General features: G+C 37.9%; 1 protein-coding gene and 1 pseudogene across 1 annotated transcript; both read right to left on the bottom strand.

The window, feature by feature from the left end:
• Nucleotides 1-8,761: 8,761 nt before the first annotated feature.
• On the bottom strand, nt 8,762-11,530 carry LOC143554750 (abscisic acid 8'-hydroxylase 3-like). The gene is made up of 10 exons (XM_077044444.1): nt 11,326-11,530; nt 10,739-11,057; nt 10,323-10,475; nt 9,921-10,172; nt 9,748-9,834; nt 9,586-9,664; nt 9,401-9,507; nt 9,201-9,319; nt 8,857-9,126; nt 8,762-8,824 (listed from the first exon to the last, which is right to left on the bottom strand). Exons 1-9 carry the CDS (start codon nt 11,526-11,528, stop codon nt 9,036-9,038), a joined length of 1,410 nt encoding a protein of 469 aa, XP_076900559.1. The 5' UTR covers nt 11,529-11,530; the 3' UTR covers nt 8,762-8,824; nt 8,857-9,035.
• An 858-nt stretch (nt 11,531-12,388) lies between these two features.
• LOC143554749 (O-fucosyltransferase 23 pseudogene) lies at nt 12,389-13,713 on the bottom strand (annotated as a pseudogene).
• Nucleotides 13,714-26,239: the final 12,526 nt, after the last annotated feature.

The following is a 26,239-nucleotide window of genomic DNA, read 5'->3' as shown; positions in this document are numbered from 1 at the left end:
AAATAAGATATCAAAGGCTATATTAATTATCATCTCATGCTCAATCTCTAATCGGGTGTTAGGTAAAAATCTCAATTTATTTGGTGTTTGTTGTATAAGGTTTTTTACTTTATTTATCGAAAGCTTTATAAACTATTTTTTTATTATAATTACATATCAGGAGCTTGACAGTGGAATTTAAATACAAGGTAATTTCTTACTTTATATTCATCAATTGCGTAGTTAATTTAATTTTGACCTTTAAATTGATTAATTACTAATTAGTTATTTAATATTTCTTCCATGATGGTTTAGATACAACACTGCCGATTTTTTGAAATTCCAAATCAACATTAAGGTGCTTACAAATTGCATATATATTTATAGTGAGGGCCAAATATCTTATTTACCTTATCATTACTATACAATATTTTCATTATTAAATTTGAAACCTTTTTTACATTAAAATAATTAGTAAGTCCTCCTAAGATAATACTGTTGTGGTTGATTTCATTTCGCAAAAATAAGATGGAGAAGATGTTAATGGCCAAGTGCATGACTTTTCGGGAGGAAAATAAATAGATTGGTTGCATATGAACAAGATTTAGGTAAATTCTATTAAACTCATTTCTAAATAGTACTATAAAAAGAGAAAGTTTTGTTTCTCTAATATATTAAACTACTTTCCAGCCAAGATCATTATGCAATTTGATTTTTTATTATCTATATATCATATGTTGTAGATACTTATCTTCATGGATACAAAGATTATTAATACAGATTAATAAATAAAACCAATATTTTAAGATTTATACATACTGTTGGGCTCAATGAGAACTACTAAATATTTAAAAACCACTAAAATTTATTTTATTCATCTTTTATATGTATTAAAAAATGAATACATTATTAGTATCTTACTAATGGAAAATAAAATACGTCACTATATCGAATGGTTTCCACATCCGGACTGTTATTAGCAACCATATGGATATGTAGTTAGGCATGCCAAATTGTGCAGGTTCGTGTCATGATTTAGAACATGTTTGAGCTAATATGGATTATTAACATATTGACTTCAAGTCACAACAAGTTCAAGTCAATATTAGAGTGTATACAATTTATGGCTCTATGAATCGCTAAACAAGTTATATAAGCCAAATGATATTTGTAACTGTTTAGTTATTAGCTATTAAAAACCAATTTGTTCTTTTTTATATTTATCAACAGCGAAATGCTACAAATTAAAGTATAAACCTTATGTACAAGGAAGTATTTAGGGAGTTGTACATACTAAATTTATGATACTTTTGTTAAATAAATAGTTAAATTGCATAGAATTTTTTTCATGTTTATTTTAAATTACACTTCAAGTAATTCTTCCTACACCTTGTAAAAGCACAAGGTACTTAAAATATCAAAAAAAAAAACACGAGGCTCACAGTTAGATGTCAATCCTTACATGTTGAAGAGATAATATAATTTGCGAATTGACTATTGGATATAGGTGGAGGGAATGTTGGGGGGGGGGGGTTCAAATGACGACAGATGAATGTACAAATTCCGACAATCTTCTAATTAACAATTCATTATATCCAATATCTGATTTAATAGACTTTGTCTATCCTTCGAATTTAGGCAAGTTCTATTAACTTACTTTCGAGGACAGGAAATATTGTCGTTTGAAATTATATGTGTTTGTTAGACGATTTCTATATTTCCACCTGTGGCGCCCACGGGACAATAACCTAGTATATGATAAAATGTGAAGGAAAAAGAAATTGTTTTAACTCAAAACTTTTTATAAGAATTGGTTATCGAAGAGGGGGAGGGGTCGTCGGGTCGATGCCCGGTTGATTTGTAAATTTTTGTGACTAGGAGACTGTTAACAACTTGGTAGCGATTCGCTACCTATGTTGAGTTTTAAAGATTGGTTACATTAGATGTGTTAGCATTTCATTCATTCTTTCGTAGCGGGTTGTTAATCTTAGGATATTGGTCCACTAAGCTCCACCATTTTTCCTATTTTTTTACTTTTAACCCTGAACTTAAACTTTGGTATTATGAAACTTAGGCCCCTTAACTTTGAAAAGCAACATTTAGGGCATGAAGTTTTCAAGAGGTTACGGTATATTGTTATTTTTATGGTGCTTGTTAAACCATTGACATGCCTTCAAATTTGGTTGGTCTTCTTTGTTCCATGCCCTCATTCTTGGTGTCTTTTATTTGGATGACGATTTTAATATCATGATCATCCATGGGCGTGGTGAGTTGGATGTCACATCAATTGATGGTTTATTTTCGAATTCGTCCACTTGCAACTCTACTTCTTGGGGTGATTCTGCTCAATTATTAATTCTAACTTTTGGCTTTACGGATGTTAATGTTGTAAATTTGCGTGATGAATTCAATCAAATAATCAAACCTGCATCTTGATTCAATCATTATATAGAACCGGTTGTCCATGGATCATCTCTGAATCGTGGTTTGCACTTTCAGATAAATCTATTTGCGGGGAATTAGATTTTTATGATGATTCTATGAATGTGATGAAGAACAAGAATGAAGTAACCGTTCATTAATGTCTTTATTTGTTCGGTCAAGAAACATTAGAATATATCCCCATCTGACCTTTTACGCATGGATATATATGTCCAACTAATTAGTGGCCCATATATTATATATGAACATCTACACATGGGTTTAAAACCAAAATAATTAATTAGTCCACATGCCTAAATATATAGCTAATATCAAAGCCCAAGTTAAATACTTATATAACAATAAGTACAAATAACATTTAGAATTAAATCGAGCCCACACTCCCGCGTCACCCAACTCGTTTAATCTCTAATGTTATTTCCTCGATCAACAAGATAATCCAATACACTAAAATATATGTTGATAACACTAAAATTACCAACAATCCTCCCCCATTTTAGTGATATCCATGATTAACTTAACCATCCTCACAGAATCGCAAACGTATGCTTAAATGAAATGTCGTGACGATTGAATTTCACATTAGTATATTACACATTCCAAATATTCGAATATAGGGGTGTCGCTACGATTGAACCCTTTCTATTCATATTGAATACTCGAAGATAATATACACACACGTTTATAAATCCAAATTCCAGCCTTACACAATGTTTTACTAGCCTGTGTCCCAATCCTTCAAAGAATATATCAAAGCTCAAGTCCAAAGCTTCTTGAAGCGGCTAAACTTCATATTCTTATAGGTAGTTCTTTTACTCTTGCACCTGCATATGCAATTTTTCAAAAGAACTATTAAGAAGTTAAACTTCAACATCCTCAACTTGCAGGTCCGAACACATACCCCTGGGATGATACTAATAATGTGTTCCAATTTCCAGATGTTAAGCTTTCCACATTGAATTCAGCAGCTAATATCAAATTAGTGGGAATTGGGTATCTTAACATGGGAAATTTTAGGTGGACTTACCATCCCCATGACTGATTTATTCCCGTGATCTCTTCCTAACCTTTTAGTTAGATCATCAGTCAAACTTAGATCTTACAAATTCAACAGATATCACACCATGCATGATGAGCTCATAAATCATGGTTTGTATAATACATAACCGTCTAGACTTTCCATTATACACATGACTATAATCCTTAGTCAACACTATCAAACCTAATAGGTATTAATGATATCCGTTTTGACCACAAAAGAATCTCAAAGATCAAATTTCTTAGCCATTCAGCTTCATTACTAGCTGTTGCTAAAACTACAAACTTAGATTCCATTGTTAACTTCGATATGCAAGTTCGTTTCTTCGAAACCCATGAGATAACACCCGCACCAAGTAGGAATATCCATCCATTTGTAGAAGAATGATCTTCTATGTTAGTTATCCAACTTGCATTTAAATATCCTTCTAGAACTGAAGGAAACCTTTAATAACATAAACCATAGTTCATGGTTCCTTTAAGACTGTTGAACAATCTGTTCACAACTTGCAAATGATATTTATATGGGAGTTTCCAACAGAAGAACAATCCTGAAATTATTTCTTCAAAATCTTCTCAATGTAATGATATTAAGATAGTATTATTCCCACGTGTGATTCTAATACCAGAATCACTTCTACCTCCCCATGTCCTTCATGACAAACTTAGATGATAAGAACTTCTTAGTTTTATCAACTTGATCTTTATCAATACAAAAGATCAACATGCCATTCACATATAAACATACTATAACTCCTTTACTTGTAGAGTTAAATTTGCTATATACACTCTTGTCAGCTTGATTAAGAATAAAGCAATCTGACAACACCATTTTCTCAAACTTTTGATGTCATTGTTTTAGGAGCTCGTTTTAAGCCATAAGAGATTTTATTAATTTACAAGCCTTTTTTCATAACGAGGCAAAACAAAACTTTCAGGCTATTTTATATAAATCTCTTCATCCGATTCACCGTTCAATAATGCAATTTTCACATTCATTTAGTGAATTACAAGATTATGTACAGCAGCAAGTACTCGTTCCCAATATTAGCATCTCTTGCCTCAATAACAGATTGAACAGATACGCAATCATTTGGTTCTATGACATAGAACCTATATACAGGGGAACGTTCAACATATCTAACAGATATGCAATCAACACCTCTTTGACCTAAATTCCCAATTTAGGTTCAGTGTGTCTCACAACTGTTATGCATCCCCACACTATAAGATAACTTAAAAACAAAGCTTTTTGTACCAAAGTTCACGTGGGGTCACCCTAGTGCTTTAATTAGGAAAGTTATTCAATAAATAACCAAGACCATAAAAGTCTCATAAATGATTAACACATTTAAATGGTATCCTTGTTATATTATCCATAACAAAAGCAGATTTCAGCTACAATTTAGGCATGTTATGCATTTTAAAATCATTAACATAACACAATCTAGCTTGTCATAAGATTAAAACATAATCTACTTGCTAAATATAAGGATTCAATATAAACAGATTTAACATCAAATGGGACATTAAATTAAGTTTAAACATGTCATTACATAAATATCAAAATCCAACAAAGGTTCCATGTCAAGACAAAATATCAGCCTCAATGACCTTTTAACACATCGAATCCCCGAAACATACAACACCACATCCAACAACAAGTGTTTTCTAGACATAAAAACAAGTCTAACTTTGCCTATTCCTTTGATAGGCTCGGTTGCTACTTGCTACCATCCCTATCCTTTGTACAGATCCATCTTCAAACAGTTCAATTTCGTCAAACCATTTTAGATCGTTGCATACGTGACTCATTGCACCTGAGTCAACCCACCATGCAAGCATATCATCCTGAACATAAAAGGATCCAGAAATAAATGACACATAATTCTCAACCGAATTAATGTTAGAAATCATTGGACTTATGACGTCCAAAACCAAACCCTAAGACCGGGTTTCATTTATTTCACACCCAATGGATTTTTCATACTTGTAGACATATGCCAGGCTGACCCGACAGCCCTATGTGTGTACCATCACAGCTAGTAGGCTGCCCCTTTGTATTGAATATATTTGATTCAAAACCATTACCTTTTATTTGTTTATTATTCAAAATATGAAATAAACTTTGTTCCTTTGAATCAAATCCATTTTTTAGTGTTTTGTAAGTAATTAACATCTCCCGAATGACTAACTGAATCAACTACAAAACTCATAGGTTTTGTCTAAATTAAAGTAGAGTTAGTAAGCGTACCATATGGAGCATTTCGGTCTTTTTGACCCACTTAGACCCACCATGTTATATTTCATGACAAAGCTTTCTTGAGATGTTGCACTCTAAATAATGCACTTCACACCGTTAAATTTGTAATCTATAACGGTACATGTGGTTCTTTTCTGTTGTCTAAACAAGTCAAACCAAATATTCTAAATACAACGGTACACGGGTTTTCTGATCACTGAGTGATCCAAAACCAACCGTTAATTACCAAAATGGTACACCGGTTTCTCAAGGCAAAACAAAACTGATTTTTCATCTCTACGGACAACAATACACGGGTTTACTAGTTGTCTAAACCAACTATTTTAAGCATTTAGTTTCCTTGCCTTCCAATTATAAAGCAATGGCACAACCAACACAAAATAATTTTAATGTTACTTTACTTCATGTGTCCTTAAACCCGACACTTATTAATAAAATCACACCAAAATTGATATTTATTGTGTTTCGGATAAAATAAGTTCACCCAGCATCAAACATAGAAGATCAGTTTCCTCCATTCGCTGGATACACATATTTGGTTTTTATAACCAAACAAAACTAACAAAACGTACAGGAGATTAGACAATAACCATATTATATATTTCTTAATATATTTCTTGAAATTGCCACTTGCAATTTTAATTTTAAACAAACAACAAAATCAATTTAATTATGTTTTTCATTCTGTCGTTATTCTCAAACATGTCAGAAAGCAATAATATTTGTTTTCTTTTGTTTGATAGTTATCATAAAATAGGGAATATCAAATTTATCCATAAATGCATGAATTACTCACGATTCACATCCTTCCCCGATTCAATTTAACTTATCAAAACAGTGGAATTATACAAGAAGAGTTTTCATATTTTAATTCTAGTTTCCCATAAAATTAAGTATTGTAATCCACATAAATAAAGAAAATCATAGCCATGCAGAGATGAAAGTCATCGATCATATAATTTTTACATCATACATACTTGTATATGAGTTTTAATGGAGAAACCATCCACCCAAAATTATCTGTATGAAAGAAAAGAAAAGTATCATATCCTTTTCATATCTCATAGATGAGATCCTATGGTTACAAAATCAAACCAAACACAAAACCTTTCTGTGCTGATTTCGATGGGTATATCCCAATTCTTTATTTTATTTTATTTAAACTCCTTTTCAAATTACATGGATTTTGCAATCCTCCAACAAAACCATGCAAGACAGTAACCCAATAAAATCACTATAATTTTCAAATTATGGTGAACACACAAACCACGTAGCACGATATATATTCACTGGAAATTTTCAGAAACTTCAAATCACAACCAACACCCAATAAAACCCTAAATAGATTTATCTTTGTTGTAAATTTGCGTGATGAATTCAATCAAATAATTAAACCTGCATCTTGATTCAATCATTATATAGAACCGGTTGTCCTGGATCATCTCTGAATCGTGGTTTGCACTTTCAGATAAATCTATTTGCGGGGAATTAGATTTTTATGATGATTCTATGAATGTGATGAAGAACAAGAATGAAGTAACCGTTCATTAATGTCTTTATTTGTTCGATCAAGAAACATCAGAATATATCCCCATCTGACCTTTTACGCATGGATATATATGTCCAACTAATTAGTGGCCCATATATTATATATGAACATCTACACATGGGTTTAAACCCAAAATAATTAATTAGTCCACATGCCTAAATATAAAGCTAATATCAAAGCCCAAGTTAAATACTTATATAACAATAAGTACAAATAACATTTAGAATTAAATCGAGCCCGCACTCCCGCGTCACCCAACTCGTTTAATCTCTAATGTTATTTCCTCGATCAACAAGATAATCCAATACACTAAAATATATGTTGATAACACTAAAATTACCAACAGTTAATGATTCTAACTCATCTCCAACTCGTCCTCCCAATATATAACATGACTTTTACAATGCTTGGTGAAATTAAAGTCTCAATGATTGGTGAAATTAAAGTCTCAGGTTCTAGAGATTGTTCCAACACAACAATGTATAGGGTTGAGAGTTGATGATGCTTCAATTTCATCCTAATCATCCCAATACATGCTCTAATAGGTGTTGCAAGCAAAAGTCTCCCACTAAAAAGTTGACATGAAGGTTGTTGATTGTTATGGTTTGTGGCTTTGTGCCTCTATTATGTGAAGTTCTTCTTGTGAATATGCATCAATTTCATGTTGCTCAATCTCTTGCTCAGATAACCCAATCACCGGCCTTGAAAACATATTAGTGGCTCTTGTCATTATCTCAGATTGAACCAGGCTCGGGTTAGGAAGACGTACGTTGGGATGCTTATACAAAGTCACATATTTCAAATCCGCGTAGCCAAACATTAACACACATGTTATAGTGGTGATATCATTTTATACACATGGACCAGAAGACCAATTGCTAGACTCATGAATATTATTTAATCAGTTTGCAACCGGTTTCGGCAGAGGCATAGAGAAAGAGAATTACAAAGGGAAAATATTCAAATTAGTCATTTTTGACCATCAGTTTTCAACTTTAGCTTTGGTTTTGAAAAAACATCCAAAATACCCATTATAAGCCTTAAACTGGTTTAATTTAGATTCGATTTTTGAATCGGTTTAGTTGACTGTTTTTTATTACAACCTCTACTTATGTTCATGTAATAAAAATGAACTAAGACTCATGGAATCCACCTCAGGTTGAGTAATGTAACAAACTAACAATAACTAACCCATAGGTGTTCATTGCAAAATTTAGGGTTTAAAAATGGTTTATTCCAAACGCCAAGTTAGCCGTCCGATACCAATTTGGCGGTCGTTCCACCAATTGAGCGCCAATGCCGGGAAACCATGGCTGACCACCACTGGATGACCGACCACCACGATAACGATCATTACAGCCAGTTCACCGGAGATGCGTTATGGCCACTAAAGGTACGATTTGTTGACCTAATCACCAGAAGCTTTAATTGAATATTCTAATCAATTGGCAAGATCACACTAATCCGTGGTTCACAAATTACTCTGTTTTAGCTATTGAAATCGATGCCTAAGTTGCATTTGTTTTGCAACTTATCATCAAGTTACTTACACTCTACACATCTAGTTGCACAATAAATAACTAACATTACTTTTGTTAGTTATGTAACAGAAAACTTAACTAACAAAAACATGGCCATACAACTTTTATTCACCACATGGCATCTCGGTAAAACTGACAACACCTCTTTTAGAAATAAACTTTTATTGTTCAAATCAGATACAATGTTGGCAAAAGTGTATGCCATATATTGTTCAAATCGAATCTACAAAGGCTCGACGATGATAGGGTACTTGTTCTTTGGCATCCGGACAAGTGTCGGCTGCACAGAGTCGTCTTTCTCTAGAGGTTTCCACCTGAAATTAAGTCTCTTAGTTTCTGTATTTATACTGATATTATGTCAAGTACTGTATTTGGATCAACAACTTACTTGTATCTGCAGACAAGGTGATGAATGAATATGGAGATTTCAAGCTTTGCAAGATTCATTCCAGGGCACATACGCGGTCCGTTTCCAAATCCAAGGAAGCTGAAAGATCTTAACGGGTCCTGAAATTGTTGAAAGAAGGTGTTAGTATGATCCTATGAAAATATTAGCGTAACGAGTATAGAAATCTGTAATGAACTCACATCGAATCTAGATGGATCAAACTTATAAGGGTCAGCAAAGGCTTGTGGATCATGGTGAATGGACACTACATCCAAGTTTACGGACCATCCTTTCTTGATACTGTATCCTGACAAAATTAAATGAAAATGTCAACTTTTAATTGTCGTTGTTTTCGTATGAATAAATCATTTTATGAAGTGCATACCATTGATCTCAAAGTCCTGTGCAGCTTTTCTAGAATACCAAGGTAAGATCGTTGCTCTTCGTAAGGTCTCACTCACTACCTGCACATCAAAAAATTAAATCAGTCAATCGATTATATATAGGTCAATAATCATGAGCACGTATAGTAGATTATTATGCTTACTTTTGCAGTATAAGGCATGTTATTGACTTCAGACCATGTAAGACTTGATCCAAATTCCCTCTTACTTCGGATTTCCATATGTTCATTCTGAAAATTTTATATATGCACATTTAAGTAAGGACTTTAAGGTTAAACATAGCAACTCTTAGGTAGTGAAGTATGATGAGTGTTACTCTGAGCTTATCCAAAGCTGCTGGATTTTCTCCTAGAAATTTAACAAGCCACGTAAGTGCAGCCGTTGTTGTGTCGTGACCTGCGATAAGAAGTGTTAAGATGTTGTCCTTCATTTGTGCATCGTTGAGCTTTTCATCATCTTCAGACCCTTCTTTGCTAATCAACGACCCTAAGAAATCTTGTTGTAAGTCGCTTCCATTTCTTCGTCTAGCTATTATCCTGTCTAACATCTCAAACATCCCATCCCGAGCCTGATCAGATAATTAATCTGGCATCAGCATTCAAAGCAAATGTTTGTTTACCCGTGTGAAATAAGAACACTATATTTGTACAAGTAAAATGAGAATAGTTACAAAGGAGATCTCTAACAACATGATGTCGTGGTATTATTAGTTGCTTACCTTCATACCACGGTAGAAAGCGGTCCCTGGGATATTAAAGGGCAATGATGCAAATGAGGATGAAATGATTTTGAAATAGTCTCTAAATTTCTCTTGTTCCTCGCCGGTAGGTTCTAAGCTCATTATCATATTCCCAATAACCTTTAAAGTGAACTACGCCATCACAATAATAAGTAATCATGTTAGTAATTAACTAGTGGTAATTGTAAGGATGTAAATGAGCCGACCCTAAGCTTGACTAGGATTGAGCTCGAGCTCAAGCTAAGGAGTCATTTTTCCAAACTCGAGCTCAGCTAAGGCTTGGCTCGTTTCAAGCTTTTTATCGATCTAATATCAGGTAACTTGCGAGCAGCTCAACTCGTTTGCACCCCTAGATGATAGGTAGTTAGATATTTGGTTGTTGGCAGTTAACTTACTGTGGAAGCCTCTTCTAGAACCAAGACTTTTCGTGCAGGCCACTCATCAAACATCTGGACAGCCAACTCGTTGATAAAGTGGAAGTATTTCTTGAGACCGTCAATGGAGAGGGGTTCAGCAATGAGGCGCCTGAGGCGCTTGTGGTCTTCTCCATTCATCTGAAGCAAGCTATTGGGACCCAATACCTTCTGACCGGTGGTGAACAGGTTGAGGCTAACCATCCCATCTTTTCCTGTTAATAGCATCTTACTGGCTTCCCTACCCGTTGTGAACACCATATATCGTCCTAAAACGTAGCTCTTAAAAACCTTTCCATATCTATATAAAGATTCATTCAAACATCAAGCAATTGATCAATAGAAGTGTTAGATGAAGATTTAAGTACGGAGTCATCTATACACACATCTGTTTGACCAAATATTTTTCAAAGTTTGATCGTCTATGGTCAAAATAGTTATTCAGATATTTTTCAAATGGCCAGACCAATAATATTCAAAGTTTGACCCCCAATGATCAGAACGGCCATCCAAATATTGTTCAAACGGCCATTTTGACCGATAATTTTCAAAGTTTGACTTTTAGGTACCTTTGTTGTCTTTTGTTCATGAAGCTGAAAATGCCAGCAGGACTTGAAAACTCGGATATAAAGGAGAAAGACTCTCCTATGAGTGGCCAGCCCAGGCTACCCGGGATGGTCTCCATTTCCTTTGGGAATGTGATTACACGAAGCAAGAACGCGATTGTTACAATCACAGTGACCAGTCCAACAATCAATACCATGAACGCCATTTCGTCCTTTGGATTTGATTATCAAGAATTATAGATGTTGTGTCCATTTATATAGCATGCATGCAAATCACTTTCCAAGATAATATACCAATTTATAACATATAGTTTGCATCGAAAATCAACTCTTTCTTGTATACCATGCGATGGATTCGATGACTTATAGTTGGGTGCATTTGGATGTACATAGTATTGTGTTTTGTCTTGCCTTTTGGGTGGGTCATGGTTCCTAGGACGGCGTCTGTCTCCTTTTTGATTCAGCATTGTTTCTAACTATAATATATGTTTTATTGTCCTTTTTAAGTTTTAACCATATCATAGTTATCCTGACATGTATTATTCTGACAACCTCCAGGTGGCAGATTTGCTACAATAACTTTTTGATTAAAAAAACTAAAAGTCTAAAACACCTTCAAACCTTCTTTCCAATTGGTTGAACCTAAAAACAGTGTTAATATAATATTTAATTTTACAGCCTGCAATGAAGGCTTTTCAAAGTAAATTTTCATGCTATTTTAAGTTACTGTAAAAATATATTATATAAACAGTACTTCTGATTTGTTAAAACTTAAAAGTAACATTTCCAAGATCAAACTTTTAAGAAGTTGCATGTTTGACATTTTTAGTTGTTACTTTGCAATATATTCGGATATAAATAGAGATGACAATAGGACAAGTATTGATACTTACAGTCGCACACTTTATTATTATGTGTTAAGGGTTTAGAATTAGATCCACCATTTGTAACATGAATTTATACAAAGACACTAAAGTAGGAATTTATCATATATAAATATACAACAAACAACAAAGCCAACCTTGTTGATATCATATACAATCATAAAAGAATAAATAATGAATAATATAAAGTTATATGCTATACTAAATTTCCTCAACATGAAATGCTGTTAGATCCGTAACTTATTGCTCGTAAGCTTGAATCAGATAGATTCGTCATCCATGGGCGAGCACCTAACTCTCCCACGGCCTTGAGATTATAGGCATAAGATGGCCATCTTACATCCATCCCGATCCCACACCCTGTCGCAACGCCCATTCTTTCCATCTTCGCACTCCTTTCAAGCACCAACAGGCTTGAAAATGTCGAATAACTGTTTCCCACGAACACATCCGCCCTTGAACAAACTTCATAATCAATCGCAGCCTGAATCAGATACGGATGCTTCTTGTAAATCTCCATCACACCGAGTTTCTTCTTTTCAACTGCCACCAACCCCTCCCTCCAACCATTCAAAATTGAGCCATCTTCGACTAGTGCATCCGCTACAGCAAGGTAAACAACCGTTGGCATTTTCAGGCCCGGGATGTTTGCTACTCTACTCATGATCTCATCTCTACTACTACAAATCTCGGACACATTCGATCTCTGTTCCATTTTCTTGCAATGTATCATCCAATCTTTTTCAATCCTCATATGAACCGCTACATATCCATCCGTCTTTGATTCACTACCCTTCTCTCTAATCTTAGCTTCAACTTTATCAGCTTCTTTCGAAATTTCGTCCACTAAAACTAAGCACTCAAACACCCTAGCATAATCCTTAACCGGAAAATGATCATGCCATAAAAACGGGTTCTTTCCATCTATTCGAATCGTCTCAAACTCATCATGATTCTTGCTCAATTCCTTAAGTTGATCAAGATCTCGCTCAACCGTCCACCTTCTACCACTACCCTTTTGAACCACAAGAATGTCGCTACGATTCTTGAGACCCGAATATCGACCCAACTCGACAAACCCTTTACAAAGCGAATTAAATTTCTCAAACTGAAACACCTTATCGAACGAAACAGGTTGCAACTGATCGATTTCTTTGTAAAACAAAGTCGCACTTAACCTCGGCATGAGAAGAGTTCTGTTAAGAAATCTTGCAGTTAAACAAGCTCTTGCAAAGGCAATCTTTTGGTTGTTTAGTCCCCATACAATCTGGGGAACCTCTAAATACTTCATTCCAGATTTGAATTGTAACGGGTCGTGTTCGGTTTGACTGAATTTACATAATTCAGGGAGTAAAAGGGTGCGAATGATCAAGGCCATTAAGAACAATAACATGAGTTTGGATAGTACAGAACTTAAATGAAGACCAAACAATCTCAAATGTTTGAATACCATTTGAGATTTAATATTTGAAACCAAACTCAAACAATGAAACATATTGACAAAACATAATAATATTAAAAATTTATAAGTCTCACCTCAACAGAATCTTGGTCAGAGTTTCATCAATTTAAACCCAAACCAGATTCAGTTGCATGCAATCAGACACTTTCTCTGACACAAACAGAGTGTGGAATATTATCTGGGAAGAAGACTAATTAAAGAAATAAAAAAAGATGATCTAATACTAATATAGATCAGGAAGAAGAAATCAAAAAGGAAATTATGTAGGTAATAATGAAAAAGAAAAAGATATATCCCTTGATTTCAAAGCAAAGAAAAGAAAAGAAGGCTAAAGCATAGGAAGAATATGGTTACGAGAAAATAAGATGTAAAGTTGGTCATAAAGAGAGGAGCCAATAATACCCCATAGACAAGGGAAATGGGTGACTAATAATATAATAATAATAATAATAAAATGATTAAATGAGCGGCGATAATATTGATGGAGGTGTAAATACACTTGGAAGGAACAGGGTGTGCAACTTCTAGCACAACTCTTTATGAAGATTCATGGAATTACTGTCTTCTCATCTGTTTCGACCAATCTCATGCCACTATCCCACTTTCTATCACATATAATGTTTTTGAACAACTATATTATATTCTGTTTTCCATTATACAATAAACTAAATATTTTTTTTGACCAAGTGAAACTTAATTGATCCTTAAGTTTATTTATTTATAAAATATCCTCTGCTGTTTGTACCTTTTTTTCACATATTTGGTATATTTACATCACAATAATAATAATAATAATAATACAATTATAATAATTATAAAAAGATAAACAAAGTTCATTACCATATATGGTATAATTAAAAAATCAAAAGCTTTCATCCTCACAGATTTTTTTCATCCAGTGAGAGAATGCCACATAGCTTTTCTTAGTTATCTTTCATCAATGAAAATCTTCATAATGGTCTTCATTAGCATGTTACTTGTTATCAAGTACCCAATAGGTACATAGTCATTAGTGGCAGCTCTTTAATAAACTTCTTTGAACGTTTTTGTTTTATATTTCCATTTTATAGAATATAATCTTCTATAAAATATAGCAAGTTCATAAAGAAATATCAAATTAATATATTTGTATTGGAATAACTACATTTCTATTAAACCAATTTGGTTTTGTTAACTTTGCCAATTCTTGAGCATGACATTAGTTTAGGAAACATGGTGTAATTTAAGAATAGTGTAATTTTTGGTAAATAAAAGGTTGTGATTCACAATTTCACATGTTCTAATGACTTATTTATTTCTTTGAACAAAATAAAGGTCAGGCTAAACGTACCCCCTCCCTTGCTATCCATACACCCCTGAACTTTCATTTATCCTTAACATTTGTAATTGACATGTTAGTCCCTCTTGTTTTGTTTTATATTTCTCTCAAAATATCAAACAAATTAAAAACTATTAAGTTTTTATTGTTCAGTTTTTTTATATATTTTTGTTATTGATTTTATAAGTTTATTTCTTTAAAATTTTATTAAAAGTTTCTTTATTTTTTTACATGTATTAAAAAGTTTTGTATGTTTTCTCTAGCTAGTTTATTTTTTATTTTTTTTATAAAATGTATTCAAAACAATTTTGTTAGGTTTGGATATATGAGATTAATGTTATATGAGAAAACAATCAATTTTTTGTATCAAGTTGTATGTTATTTAACCTTTTTATTTATAAAAAATAATATGATTTTTATATAAAAGAATGTAAACTATCTCTTATTTTTTTTAAAAAAAAAGCTTTCCAAAAAGATTAAAACAATGATAGGAAAAAAACATTTTTTTAAAACAAGAAAATAACGTTTTTTAGATAAGAATTTTTTTTCTAAGTAAGAAGAAATATATTTTTATTAAAGGCTTTTAAATATACATAAAAATATAAATTGAAAAAAAATTGTTAAATAAAAATAGAAAAAAATGCTTTTATAAAAATAATAATGATAATAAAAGATAACAAAAATGACAAAAGAAACAAACAAAAGTCTAAATTGTGTTAATGTAAAACTTAAGGGAGGGGGTATGTTTAGTAAAAATGGATGAGAGGTGGCACGTTTAGCAACACCCACAAAATAACTAATAAAGAAATGAAATATGATATATGGTAAGTTGATTATGTTATACAAGTTCATTTGATTAGAACTTAAAAGTGTAATTATGCCACTACGAAATTAACAAATGCAATTTATAAACTTGTAAGGGTATCTAGGGCGTTTGTGGCTTCATTATTCATGTTATTTCGGTATGGATGTATGCTGATACCGAAGATGAGGGAAAGAAAAAGATTTAATTAGCGGCCTTAACCAATCACATGCATTTCTTTTTATGTATTTATATTTTAAATTTTTATTGCTGTTTTTCATTAATCTCAATACATTCATAATAAATTTCCAATAACTTCTTAACTCTATACATCCATAAATTTCCATACACTCCCTAAAACTTTGTTATTTAAGTTCATGGAATTTCACAAATATTTTTTTATAACCACAATAGTTATTCAACTATGCTGATATATGAATCGATCTCTCTTTTTACGATGGACACATGATATATCCATAATTAACAAATAAAGTATCTGAAATAAAAAAGAAGATAACATGTCATTCTATGTGATGGAATTTTATGCCTTTTTAACAAGTTAAATACCTAACAATCTCACCTAAGTCCCTAAAATAGCCAATACAATTATATTAAACAAGTAATATATATAGAATTGACATAATGAGTAACATGTTCAGTCAATACTATCACGTTATATTAAAGCGTTTTATGGTTCGGCGGAACGTCATGTGATTCTTATATTTGTTGCCCCATGTGAACTAATAATGGTTTATGAAGAGGTATGTACCCGCTTCAACACCGAGCAAGGCGGGTCAACCCACAAGATAAACACATTATGAAGGCACAAAGCCAAAACCTATGCGCATGGCGCATACAAAACATGCTCAGGCATCATATGCCCAGGCACACATATGCTCGCGCATCACATATGCGCGCGGCGCACATCACATGCTCGTGCATATCACATCTGCCCAGGCACACATATGCTCGCGCATCACATATGCGCGCGGGGCACCAGCGCGCGGCGCATATCACATGCTAGTGCATATCACATCTGCGCATGAAATATCTGCGCGTGAGAATAAAGAGAAGACCTCGCGCATCCTCAGGATGGGCGCATATCACACATGCACATAATCGACCTCGTCCTTATCCAAATCAGGATTAGGGCAACCTTGATTGTGCACGTCAGACAACCTTCCAGAAGGCATCTTTTTAAGGAATAAGAATATGCTGATGTTGACAGCTGCCAAACGAAAGGTCAACAACTCAGCATGACACATGTGCTACCACGTGATTACAACCAACGAGAAAGCGCCAGGTGTCCCAGAGGACACGTGGCGCAGTGCGATTGGAGGAGGCCAACGAGGTTGAGCCTAATCAGTGGAAACCCTAGCACTATAAATACAGCATCAACTCCACTTTGATGGCGACATTCATACTCAATCATTGACAGTTACAAAGACATTGATTCACATTGAAGCATATTCAATCACACAATCATACAGAGTAACAAAAAAAGTATTCAGCTATTAAGCAATACTCTCCCAATTCCCTTACTCACACATTATTATCTTCTCCTACACATACTTATTCTCACGCCGGAGGGTTACCCCAAAGAGGACCCCTCTGTCCCTTTCTGAGGGGTAAGTAACGGCGCTGTTCATTTTGTAGGTGGAAGAACACTGATCCAGAAGAACCATCGGTGAAATAGTATAATCACACCCGAGGAAAGTAGATCTGCTACCAATTGGGTGAGCACACGATCACTTATAAGCCCCGTCCAGCAATAAAGGGTCAAGTTTTGGCGGATTTCATCACGGAAATCCCAGAGGGAAAGATTGAAGAAGCTCAGCGCGAGGTAGACCCTCCGCGAGCAAATGATGAAGAAGATGTTTGGAGGCTATTCACTGATGGAGCCTCCAACAGCGAAGGGTCCGGCGCAGGCCTCAAACTGGTGGACCCTGATAATCATGAATATACTTATGCTATTAGGTTGGACTTCAAGAGTACCAACAATGAGGCTAAGTATGAAGCCCTGCTGGCTGGTCTGCGCATTGCGCGCAAGTTTGGAGTTAAAAGGCTAGAGGCACATGTTGATTCTTACTTGGTAGCTGCACAGGTCAATGGCCTTTATGATGCCAAGGAAAACACAATGCCTCTATATCTAGAGCAGGCAAAAAAGCTCGTTAAGCAGTTTGACTTCTTCAAAATCATACACATCTCGCGCAGCGAAAACAAGTCCGCTGACGCATTGAGTAAGATGGCATCAACTAATTTTGATCACTTTGGCAAAGATGTCAGGGTGGAAGTGATGAGCTACCCGTCAGTGCAAACGCAATCGGTCCTTGTAATTCATACAACCCCTTCATCCTGGATAACTCCAATAATGGAATTCCTGAAGGAGGGGACGTTACCGGACGATCGCGCACAGGCGAGAAAGATAACACACAAGGCGCAGAACTATGAACTACTTGATGGTACATTATATCGACGCTCTTATCTTGGACCGCTCATGAAATGCCTGGATGCTGAAGAAGCAAGCTATGTGATTAGGGAGATTCACGAAGGAATCTGCGGCATACACGCTGGCCCGCGCATGGTGGTTGCCAAGGCAATGAGCTCCGGCTACTATTGGCCAGGCATGTACTTGGATGCGCTAAAAGAAATACAAAAATGCAAGGCATGTCAGAGCTACGCGCCAAACACCATGCGGCCAAAGAACAACTTGATTCCGGTGACCTCTGCATGGCCTTTCCACAAATGGGCCATTGATATCGTGGGGCCCCTGCCGCAAGCGCAAGGGCGAGTGAAATTTTTGGTAGTGGCGATAGACTATTTCACAAAATGGGTTGAGGCCAAGCCACTAGCAAAAATCACAGCTGAGGCGATGAAGCAATTTATCTGGAGCCACATCATTTGCCGTTTTGGCCTTCCTATGGAAATTGTGAGCGACAATGGCAAACAATTCACTGACAGGAAGATATCCAGCTGGCTCAAAGAATTGCACATCAACCAAATCTTCACTTCGGTCTACCACCCTCAGGGGAATGGCCAAGTGGAGCGCGCGAATCAAAGTTTGTTAAATGGGCTGAAGAAAAGGTTGGAGGGAGAATCCCATTCTTGGGTCGAAGAGTTACCTAATGTCATGTGGGCGCACAGGACATTAAGCAAAACTAGCAATGGCGAATCCCCGTTCAGCCTAACCTATGGGACAGAGGCTATGATCCCAGCAGAAATTGGATGCCCATCCCAAAGGGTACTCATGATGAGCAAGACTGATAACGAGCGCGAAAGAAGATTGGACCTTAACTTGCTTGAAGGACGCAGAGAAGCGGCTATCATCAATGAAGCCAGATACAAGAAAAAGCTGGAAAAATATTATAATCAGCGCGTTAAAGAGTGCCACTTCAAGAAAAATGATTTTGTCCTTCGAAACAATGAAGCTAGCCGCGCAATACCCCCAGGAAAAATGTCCCCCAATTGGGAGGGACCTTATCAAATTTCAGAAGATTTGGGGAAAGGCGCGTACACTTTAAAAGATTTGAATGGAAAAAAGATACCGCGCGCGTGGAACGCGGCACAACTTAGAAAATGTTTCATGTAAAAGTTCAAATATGTAATCAAGGCTTTTAAGCCATCATGAATGATGATTCGCGCTATCTTTCAATATTTGTTCTATTACCTTTGCATATATGTTTCACACTTCCTTTATTAATTTGGAGCAATATGACAACACTATATTGACTTCAAAATGAAATAAAACGAAGTAAAACATACATGCGCGAGCCTTAGCTCAAACGCGTTAACGAGTCTTAGGGCCTTAGCCCAAACCTACGAGCCTTAGCTCAAACACGTTAATGAGTCTTAACTCTAAAAACGTCAGGGCCTTAGCCCAAAACAAAGAGCCTTAGCTCAAAACACTCACAAACATCCATCTTACATCCCGCGCAGCCTGATCATAAAAATCCTTAAACACAACTAAGGCAAAGTACATGCCATATCATAGTTGTTAAGGTCTCAGGTCGAGGTCGCGCGCGGAATCATAGTGGATATCTGAGTAACACATGCTGACATGTAATGGCTAAAACTCATACTTCCATATTAAAACCGCGCGACCTCGACGCGCAAAAAAGGAATTGAGAAAAGATATCGCGCATGTCAGCATAAACAAGATACTGCGAAACCACTTACAAAATAGGACTATGGTTAAGTGAATAATTTCCTTACAACCTTGTTCTTATTTTAACGTGCAAGCATATCTTATATCTATACAAGCAAACATGAAGAGATGAATGGAAATGCGCAAGATGTGAAAAAGGGAAAACAAGTTTCATTCCATAGCATTGAAATTTACAAGTATGATGGGTTACAAATTACAAGTATAAAAAAAAAAAATTTAGAAAGATGAAGGGCTTCTCAGGTCTCCACGTCGACGTCAGCCACTTCATCACCCTCATCATCTCCCGCAGCATCTGGCGCGGCCTGCTCCTCATCTCCGAACTGACCATAGTCAAGTTCTTCCTCCTCATTGGAGTCTTCTATCACGACGGTGTCAGGAGCAGATTCTTTCGCAGCGCCAGAGCCGCTGGCAGGGGCAACATCCCCCGCGCCACCATCATCGCTACCAGCCCTCTCGCATTCATCGAGCAACTTCTTTAGCGCGCCGAGGTCGGGCTGGTCAGCAAGCGCAGCTATCTGCAAAATCAATAGAAAAGTATTGAGTACAAAACACTTGGAAAATTAATCAAGTAAAACTCATTAAGGTCAAGGTACCTGCATAAGGATGGGGATGGGAGTATTCATGTACTTCTCCCCCACCGCGGCCATGTCCGCGCAGGCCGCGTCGCTCTTGTAAGGGTACTCGGATGGGTTATTCTTCAACATGCCATATTCATACCCATCCGTAAACCCTTCAGCGCGACCCACCAAGCGCGCGACAGCATTGCAGTCCATCACAAGGGCCTGAAACTCGGCGGAATATTTCATCGCCAAAGCGCAACGAGTCATACCCTGTGACACCAGCCATTGGCGATCCTGCGCGAGGCCAGCAACAGACGTCTCGAGGGCAGGAACCTGGGAGTTTAATAACTCAACAGTTTCCTTGGTCTTTTTTAGCTCCTCCTTATCAGACGCTGCTGCCGCCAAAATTTTTTCTTTCTCCGCCTGCGCAGCACCAAGTGCTTCCTGGCTGGACGCTGCCGTTGCCAAGGCCTCATCTCTATCGGCCTGCGCGGCCGCCAACTCCCTCTTCAGGCGCGCAACCTCGCTCTCCAGTGATGATTTCTCAGTGATACTCTGGACGATAGCTTGGTCACGCGCCTGCTGTTCCAAGACACGCACTCTACGCGCGTACTTGGCAACTTCGGCCTCCGCCACCTGCTGCTTCTCCCGCGCAGCTTGGAGCTCATGCCCGCGCTTAATATAGGCGGTGTTGGCACTTGCTCGGTTTTCGCTGAGCTCCGCCTGGAGTTTCTCAGCTCGTGCGCGAGCATCAGAAAGGTTCCAGGCGGCCACCTTAGCCTCTCGCTGGGCTTCCACAAGAGCATCGCGTACTTTAATATAATCGCGGTGAAGCTATTGGGAGGCAGCAAAGAAAGCTGACCCAGCGAAAATGTGATCGTTGAGCCAGTCAGCGCGGGTGCGCTCCTCCTGATACCTCCTTTCAGTAGGAGGCACGGCATGAGCCCAGAAGTCCTCGCATACGCCCATGGATTGGAAGGAACTGTCTTCATTAATATTCCATCTCGGGCGATAAACGTGGTCACCTTCCTACAAAACACAAGAAATGTTCTAAGTCATAAAACATACTTATATGGAGGTACGTGCAGCGGAGCAACAAATTAAAACATACCTGCGGGGATGAAGCAGAAAAGTCAGCGCCAGCCCCACCAGAAGTCTGCGCTGCGAAGTCTTGCGGCATCGCAGGGCTGGCGCGGTCTCCCAAGGAGTCTTCAGCTGGAGCCCCCTCATCCTCCTCATCTTCTTCAATAGGCCTCTTCTCCTGCGACCTGGAGGGCTCCAAACCAGCCTCGCGGAGAGGGCTGCGCGTAGGAGGAGGCGAGGGAGGTCTCGACGCCGCCAGTTCGGCGCGCAATACGGCTTCCTGCTCCTTTGTAATCCCAATAAGGGGAGACTCAGCACTAGCAGGAGCAGGACCAGAACCAGCGGCGCCGGCAACGGCGCCAGGAGTGTCGCCAGCAACTTGTACGCCAGCTACAACTCCTATGAACAAATCAACAAGGAAAATTGGTTTATCACTAAATCCAAATGAAAAAATTCAGAAGACAAATGTGCAAAACATACCTTGGCGCAATTCTGTTCGCGCGGCGAACATCGCCATAAAGTTCATTCTACCCTTCTCAGAGGGTAGAACGGGGGACTTCGAAGCAGACCCCGGCGCAGCCTCAGCACCTTGTGGCGCCTGCGGCTGATTTGCAACCGTCGCCGGTCCTGCAAACATTCAAAGGAGCAAAGGTTTAATAAATAATTCAATCAGATGAAGATAAGCAAAGTATACCTGTCGCAGGCGCGGCGCTGCTTCTCTCTTCAGCCGCGCGAACGGAGGAGGTCACGCCACCATACCTCAAGTGGACAGGAGGTCTGCCCACTTTCACAGGCAGGGAAGCTAAAGAACCCATGGTGGTAAACACCTGGGTTTCCTTAGGTCCCTTCGTTTGAGCATGGGGATGAGCGACAGGGGTGTCATCTTTCTTTTGTTTCTTACTGCCCCCTGCGCCTGATTTCCCCTTAGCTTTGCGCTTTAGTAGAGGCGCCTCCTCTTCCTCCTCCTCCTCCTCCGCGAGCTCCAACTCGTAGTTCTCCAGCGCATCTACAATACATGTAACACAAGTGTTAGCAAAATTTGGTATTCTCAAGGAAAAAACATAAGTGTGAAGGCTTACCAGGCGCGTCGCCATCAAAGTCAAATTCCAGATCCACTGGGATGAACATGTCATCGAAGCGATCTGGGAAACCAACCTCCCCAGCGCCAAGCGCGACGGAGCCACCCTCCACTTGATCATCATAAGCGGCGTGGATATAATCCTTGGTGACTGCGCAAAAACAAGTCAACTGATATCAGAAAAAGAATTATGTTCGCGCAGAAAAAGAAATAAGCAATGAAATAAACTTACACAACCCGTCGACTTGGATAACGGGCTCAAGCGCGCTGTCGGCCCATAGCTTACTCATGCCGACCCCCACCAGCGCCTCCTCGCAAATTTTCTTCGTGGGGGATGGTTCATCGGTCAGTTTCTTAACCCAGGCGCCAGTTGGGTTCTTGAGGACACCCACATCCGCAGGCGCAGAAGAGATGGAGCGCATCGTCATGCGGATGGGGATTACACCAGCCCTGATGTAGAAGAACCTCTCAGACCAGTCATGAAGGCTCTTGAATGAAACAGTGGAGCACTTAACCTTCTGACTGCGAGGAATAAAGGAGATCCAAGAATCTTGGATCTTGGGCTTGTAAAAAAATTGAAAGCGCCGAGGGGTGGGCTCCTCGCGCTGTGATTTGCACATGAACTCGAAATGAGTCATGCGCACAAGTCCAAACGGATGGACTTGGGATATATGAATCCCGAAAAAACGTAACACCGCGCCTACAAACCTTGTCATCGGAAGACGAAGGTTGCAGTGGGTGAAAAAATGGGTGTACAGTGAAATATAGCCGGGAGGCGGGTCCGCCGCCGTCTGCCCGGCCACAGGCAACATGCAGCCAAACAGGGTGGAAAAACCCTGAGAGGCGATGAGGCTGTCGAGATCGACCTGCCTCAATTTGCAGGGGATTTCATTCCACCTTTTGGTGGCCTTGGTCCTCCATACTTCCTCCGATGTGGTCTCAACAACCCTCTTCCCCTTCCCCTTTTGCTTCAATGTCGACATTACCACAGATTTCACACGGCGTCTTCGAGAGGCAATAGAGGTGATTGAGGGGCTAGACGAGTCTGAACTATCAGACATACAACTGCAGCAGCAGATAATCGAAGTTTCGAAACGATGAAAACACTCAATTCAGAATATGAAACACAGAAATTCGAAAATTAGCAACAATGAAGATGAAGATAAAAAATTTTTCCTAAGGGCCTGCTTTTATAGGCCCAGGAGAGAGAAAAGTGGTAACTGATCGGATTTCACGCGCCCCCACTCGCAGGTGCAAGCCAACGAGAGCGCGGCACGTGTCCCTAACACTGTTGAGGGGACATAAAAATGTAACCGACCTGCCACGGAACAGAGACGCGCCCCCACTCGCAGGTGCAAACCAATGCGAGCGCGACACGTGTTCCAGACAGCTGTGCGAGGGGACATGAAAGGCAACTGTAGCACCTCGAGCACACGAAACGTCTGACACGTTTACGGCGCACGTCACCTCCAACCAACCACGTGTTTGGATCCTTCGTTTCAACCAAATGGATAGAACTTCGCGCAACGATGAAAACAACCAAGAAAACGACAAAACCCCTTTAAAAGACCAAATCAGTAAGTCTAATATCTATCTTACCGCGCTCGCGCGAGATAAGACACACATTAGACTGGGGGGGCTTGAAGAGGTATGTACCCGCCTCAACACCGAGCAAGGCGGGTCAACCCACAAGATAAACACATTATGAAGGCACAAAGCCAAAACCTATGCGCATGGCGCATACAAAACATGCTCAGGCATCATATGCCCAGGCACACATATGCTCGCGCATCACATATGCGCGCGGCGCATATCACATGCTCGTGCATATCACATCTGCCCAGGCACACATATGCTCGCGCATCACATATGCGCGGGGCACCAGCGCGCGGCGCATATCACATGCTAGTGCATATCACATCTGCGCATGAAATATCTGCGCGTGAGAATAAAGAGAAGACCTCGCGCATCCTCAGGATGGGCGCATATCACACATGCACATAATCGACCTCGTCCTTATCCAAATCAGGATTAGGGCAACCTTGATTGTGCACGTCAGACAACCTTCCAGAAGGCATCTTTTTAAGGAATAAGAATATGCTGATGTTGACAGCTGCCAAACGAAAGGTCAACAACTCAGCATGACACATGTGCTACCACGTGATTACAACCAACGAGAAAGCGCCAGGTGTCCCAGAGGACACGTGGCGCAGTGCGATTGGAGGAGGCCAACGAGGTTGAGCCTAATCAGTGGAAACCCTAGCACTATAAATACAGCATCAACTCCACTTTGATGGCGACATTCATACTCAATCATTGACAGTTACAAAGACATTGATTCACATTGAAGCATATTCAATCACACAATCATACAGAGTAACAAAAAAAGTATTCAGCTATTAAGCAATACTCTCCCAATTCCCTTACTCACACATTATTATCTTCTCCTACACATACTTATTCTCACGCCGGAGGGTTACCCCAAAGAGGACCCCTCTGTCCCTTTCTGAGGGGTAAGTAACGGCGCTGTTCATTTTGTAGGTGGAAGAACACTGATCCAGAAGAACCATCGGTGAAATAGTATAATCACACCCGAGGAAAGTAGATCTGCTACCAGTGAGTAGATCCACGTTTCTTCAGTTTACATGAATATTGTATCAAAGAGTTCAATGGATGTACTTTATTTTACCTTTTTTACATAATAAATCTACCACCAAAAACCTTTTGAATAGTATATTAATTGTTTACGAGTGCAGCTCAATCTTTTTGAGAGGCTCAAGCGTAACAAAAATTAAGTGCCATTGTTTTATTTCATCAATATATTTTATATGTTTATATTTTCTTCGGAGTTGAACATGCGGTAACAGTGTAACACCATAAGGGGTGTCGGCGCAGCTTGTTGCTCGCTTACTTGCTTCTTTATTGTAATTGGATCATTTTATTATAATATTTTATCCAACTTTTAATTATTAAATTTTTTTTAATAATAACATATATAATGCCAAGATAATAAAATCTATTTCTAAATCCAATAACTTATTTTCTTCACTAATATAAATAAGATGACTTCAAAGTATATAAGATTCAACAGGAAAAAAACTAGTCCTTTTTAGAAGGGGGCGATAAAAAAACTAGTAACCCGATGATAATTCAGCAAACAAATCAAAATTCAACATATAAGATTCAATAAAAGAAAAATTAGTTTTTTTTAACGGAGACGATAGAACAAACTTGTAAGCATAAGAAAATGGTTGAACAAACAAAACAACATTTTGAAAAGGCATAATCTTGACAATCAAAATGGAAACCAACCAGCAAAGAGAAGAATTCAATCCAAGTGAAAAGACAAAATCGTATTATAATCTCTTGAGCGTAATCAAACTGAATAAAAACAGTCAACATTTATTACAGTTTATAAATAAGTAATCAAAATGTATAAAAAAACATATACTATATATAATTGGAAACCTTATCTAGGATTTGTACTTTTCTAGAGCAAATGATTTTTCTTTCATTTTATATTTTTTATTTTACATAGCTACGTTTCAAGTGTTTTACACGAGTT

Source organism: Bidens hawaiensis, unplaced genomic scaffold (assembly GCF_021521415.1).
Source record: "Bidens hawaiensis isolate Kalapana, Puna unplaced genomic scaffold, B.hawaiensis_p1.1 tig00017853_1, whole genome shotgun sequence".
Classification (NCBI taxonomy): Eukaryota; Viridiplantae; Streptophyta; class Magnoliopsida; order Asterales; family Asteraceae; genus Bidens; species Bidens hawaiensis.
This window is presented reverse-complemented; position numbering and strand designations above follow the sequence as displayed.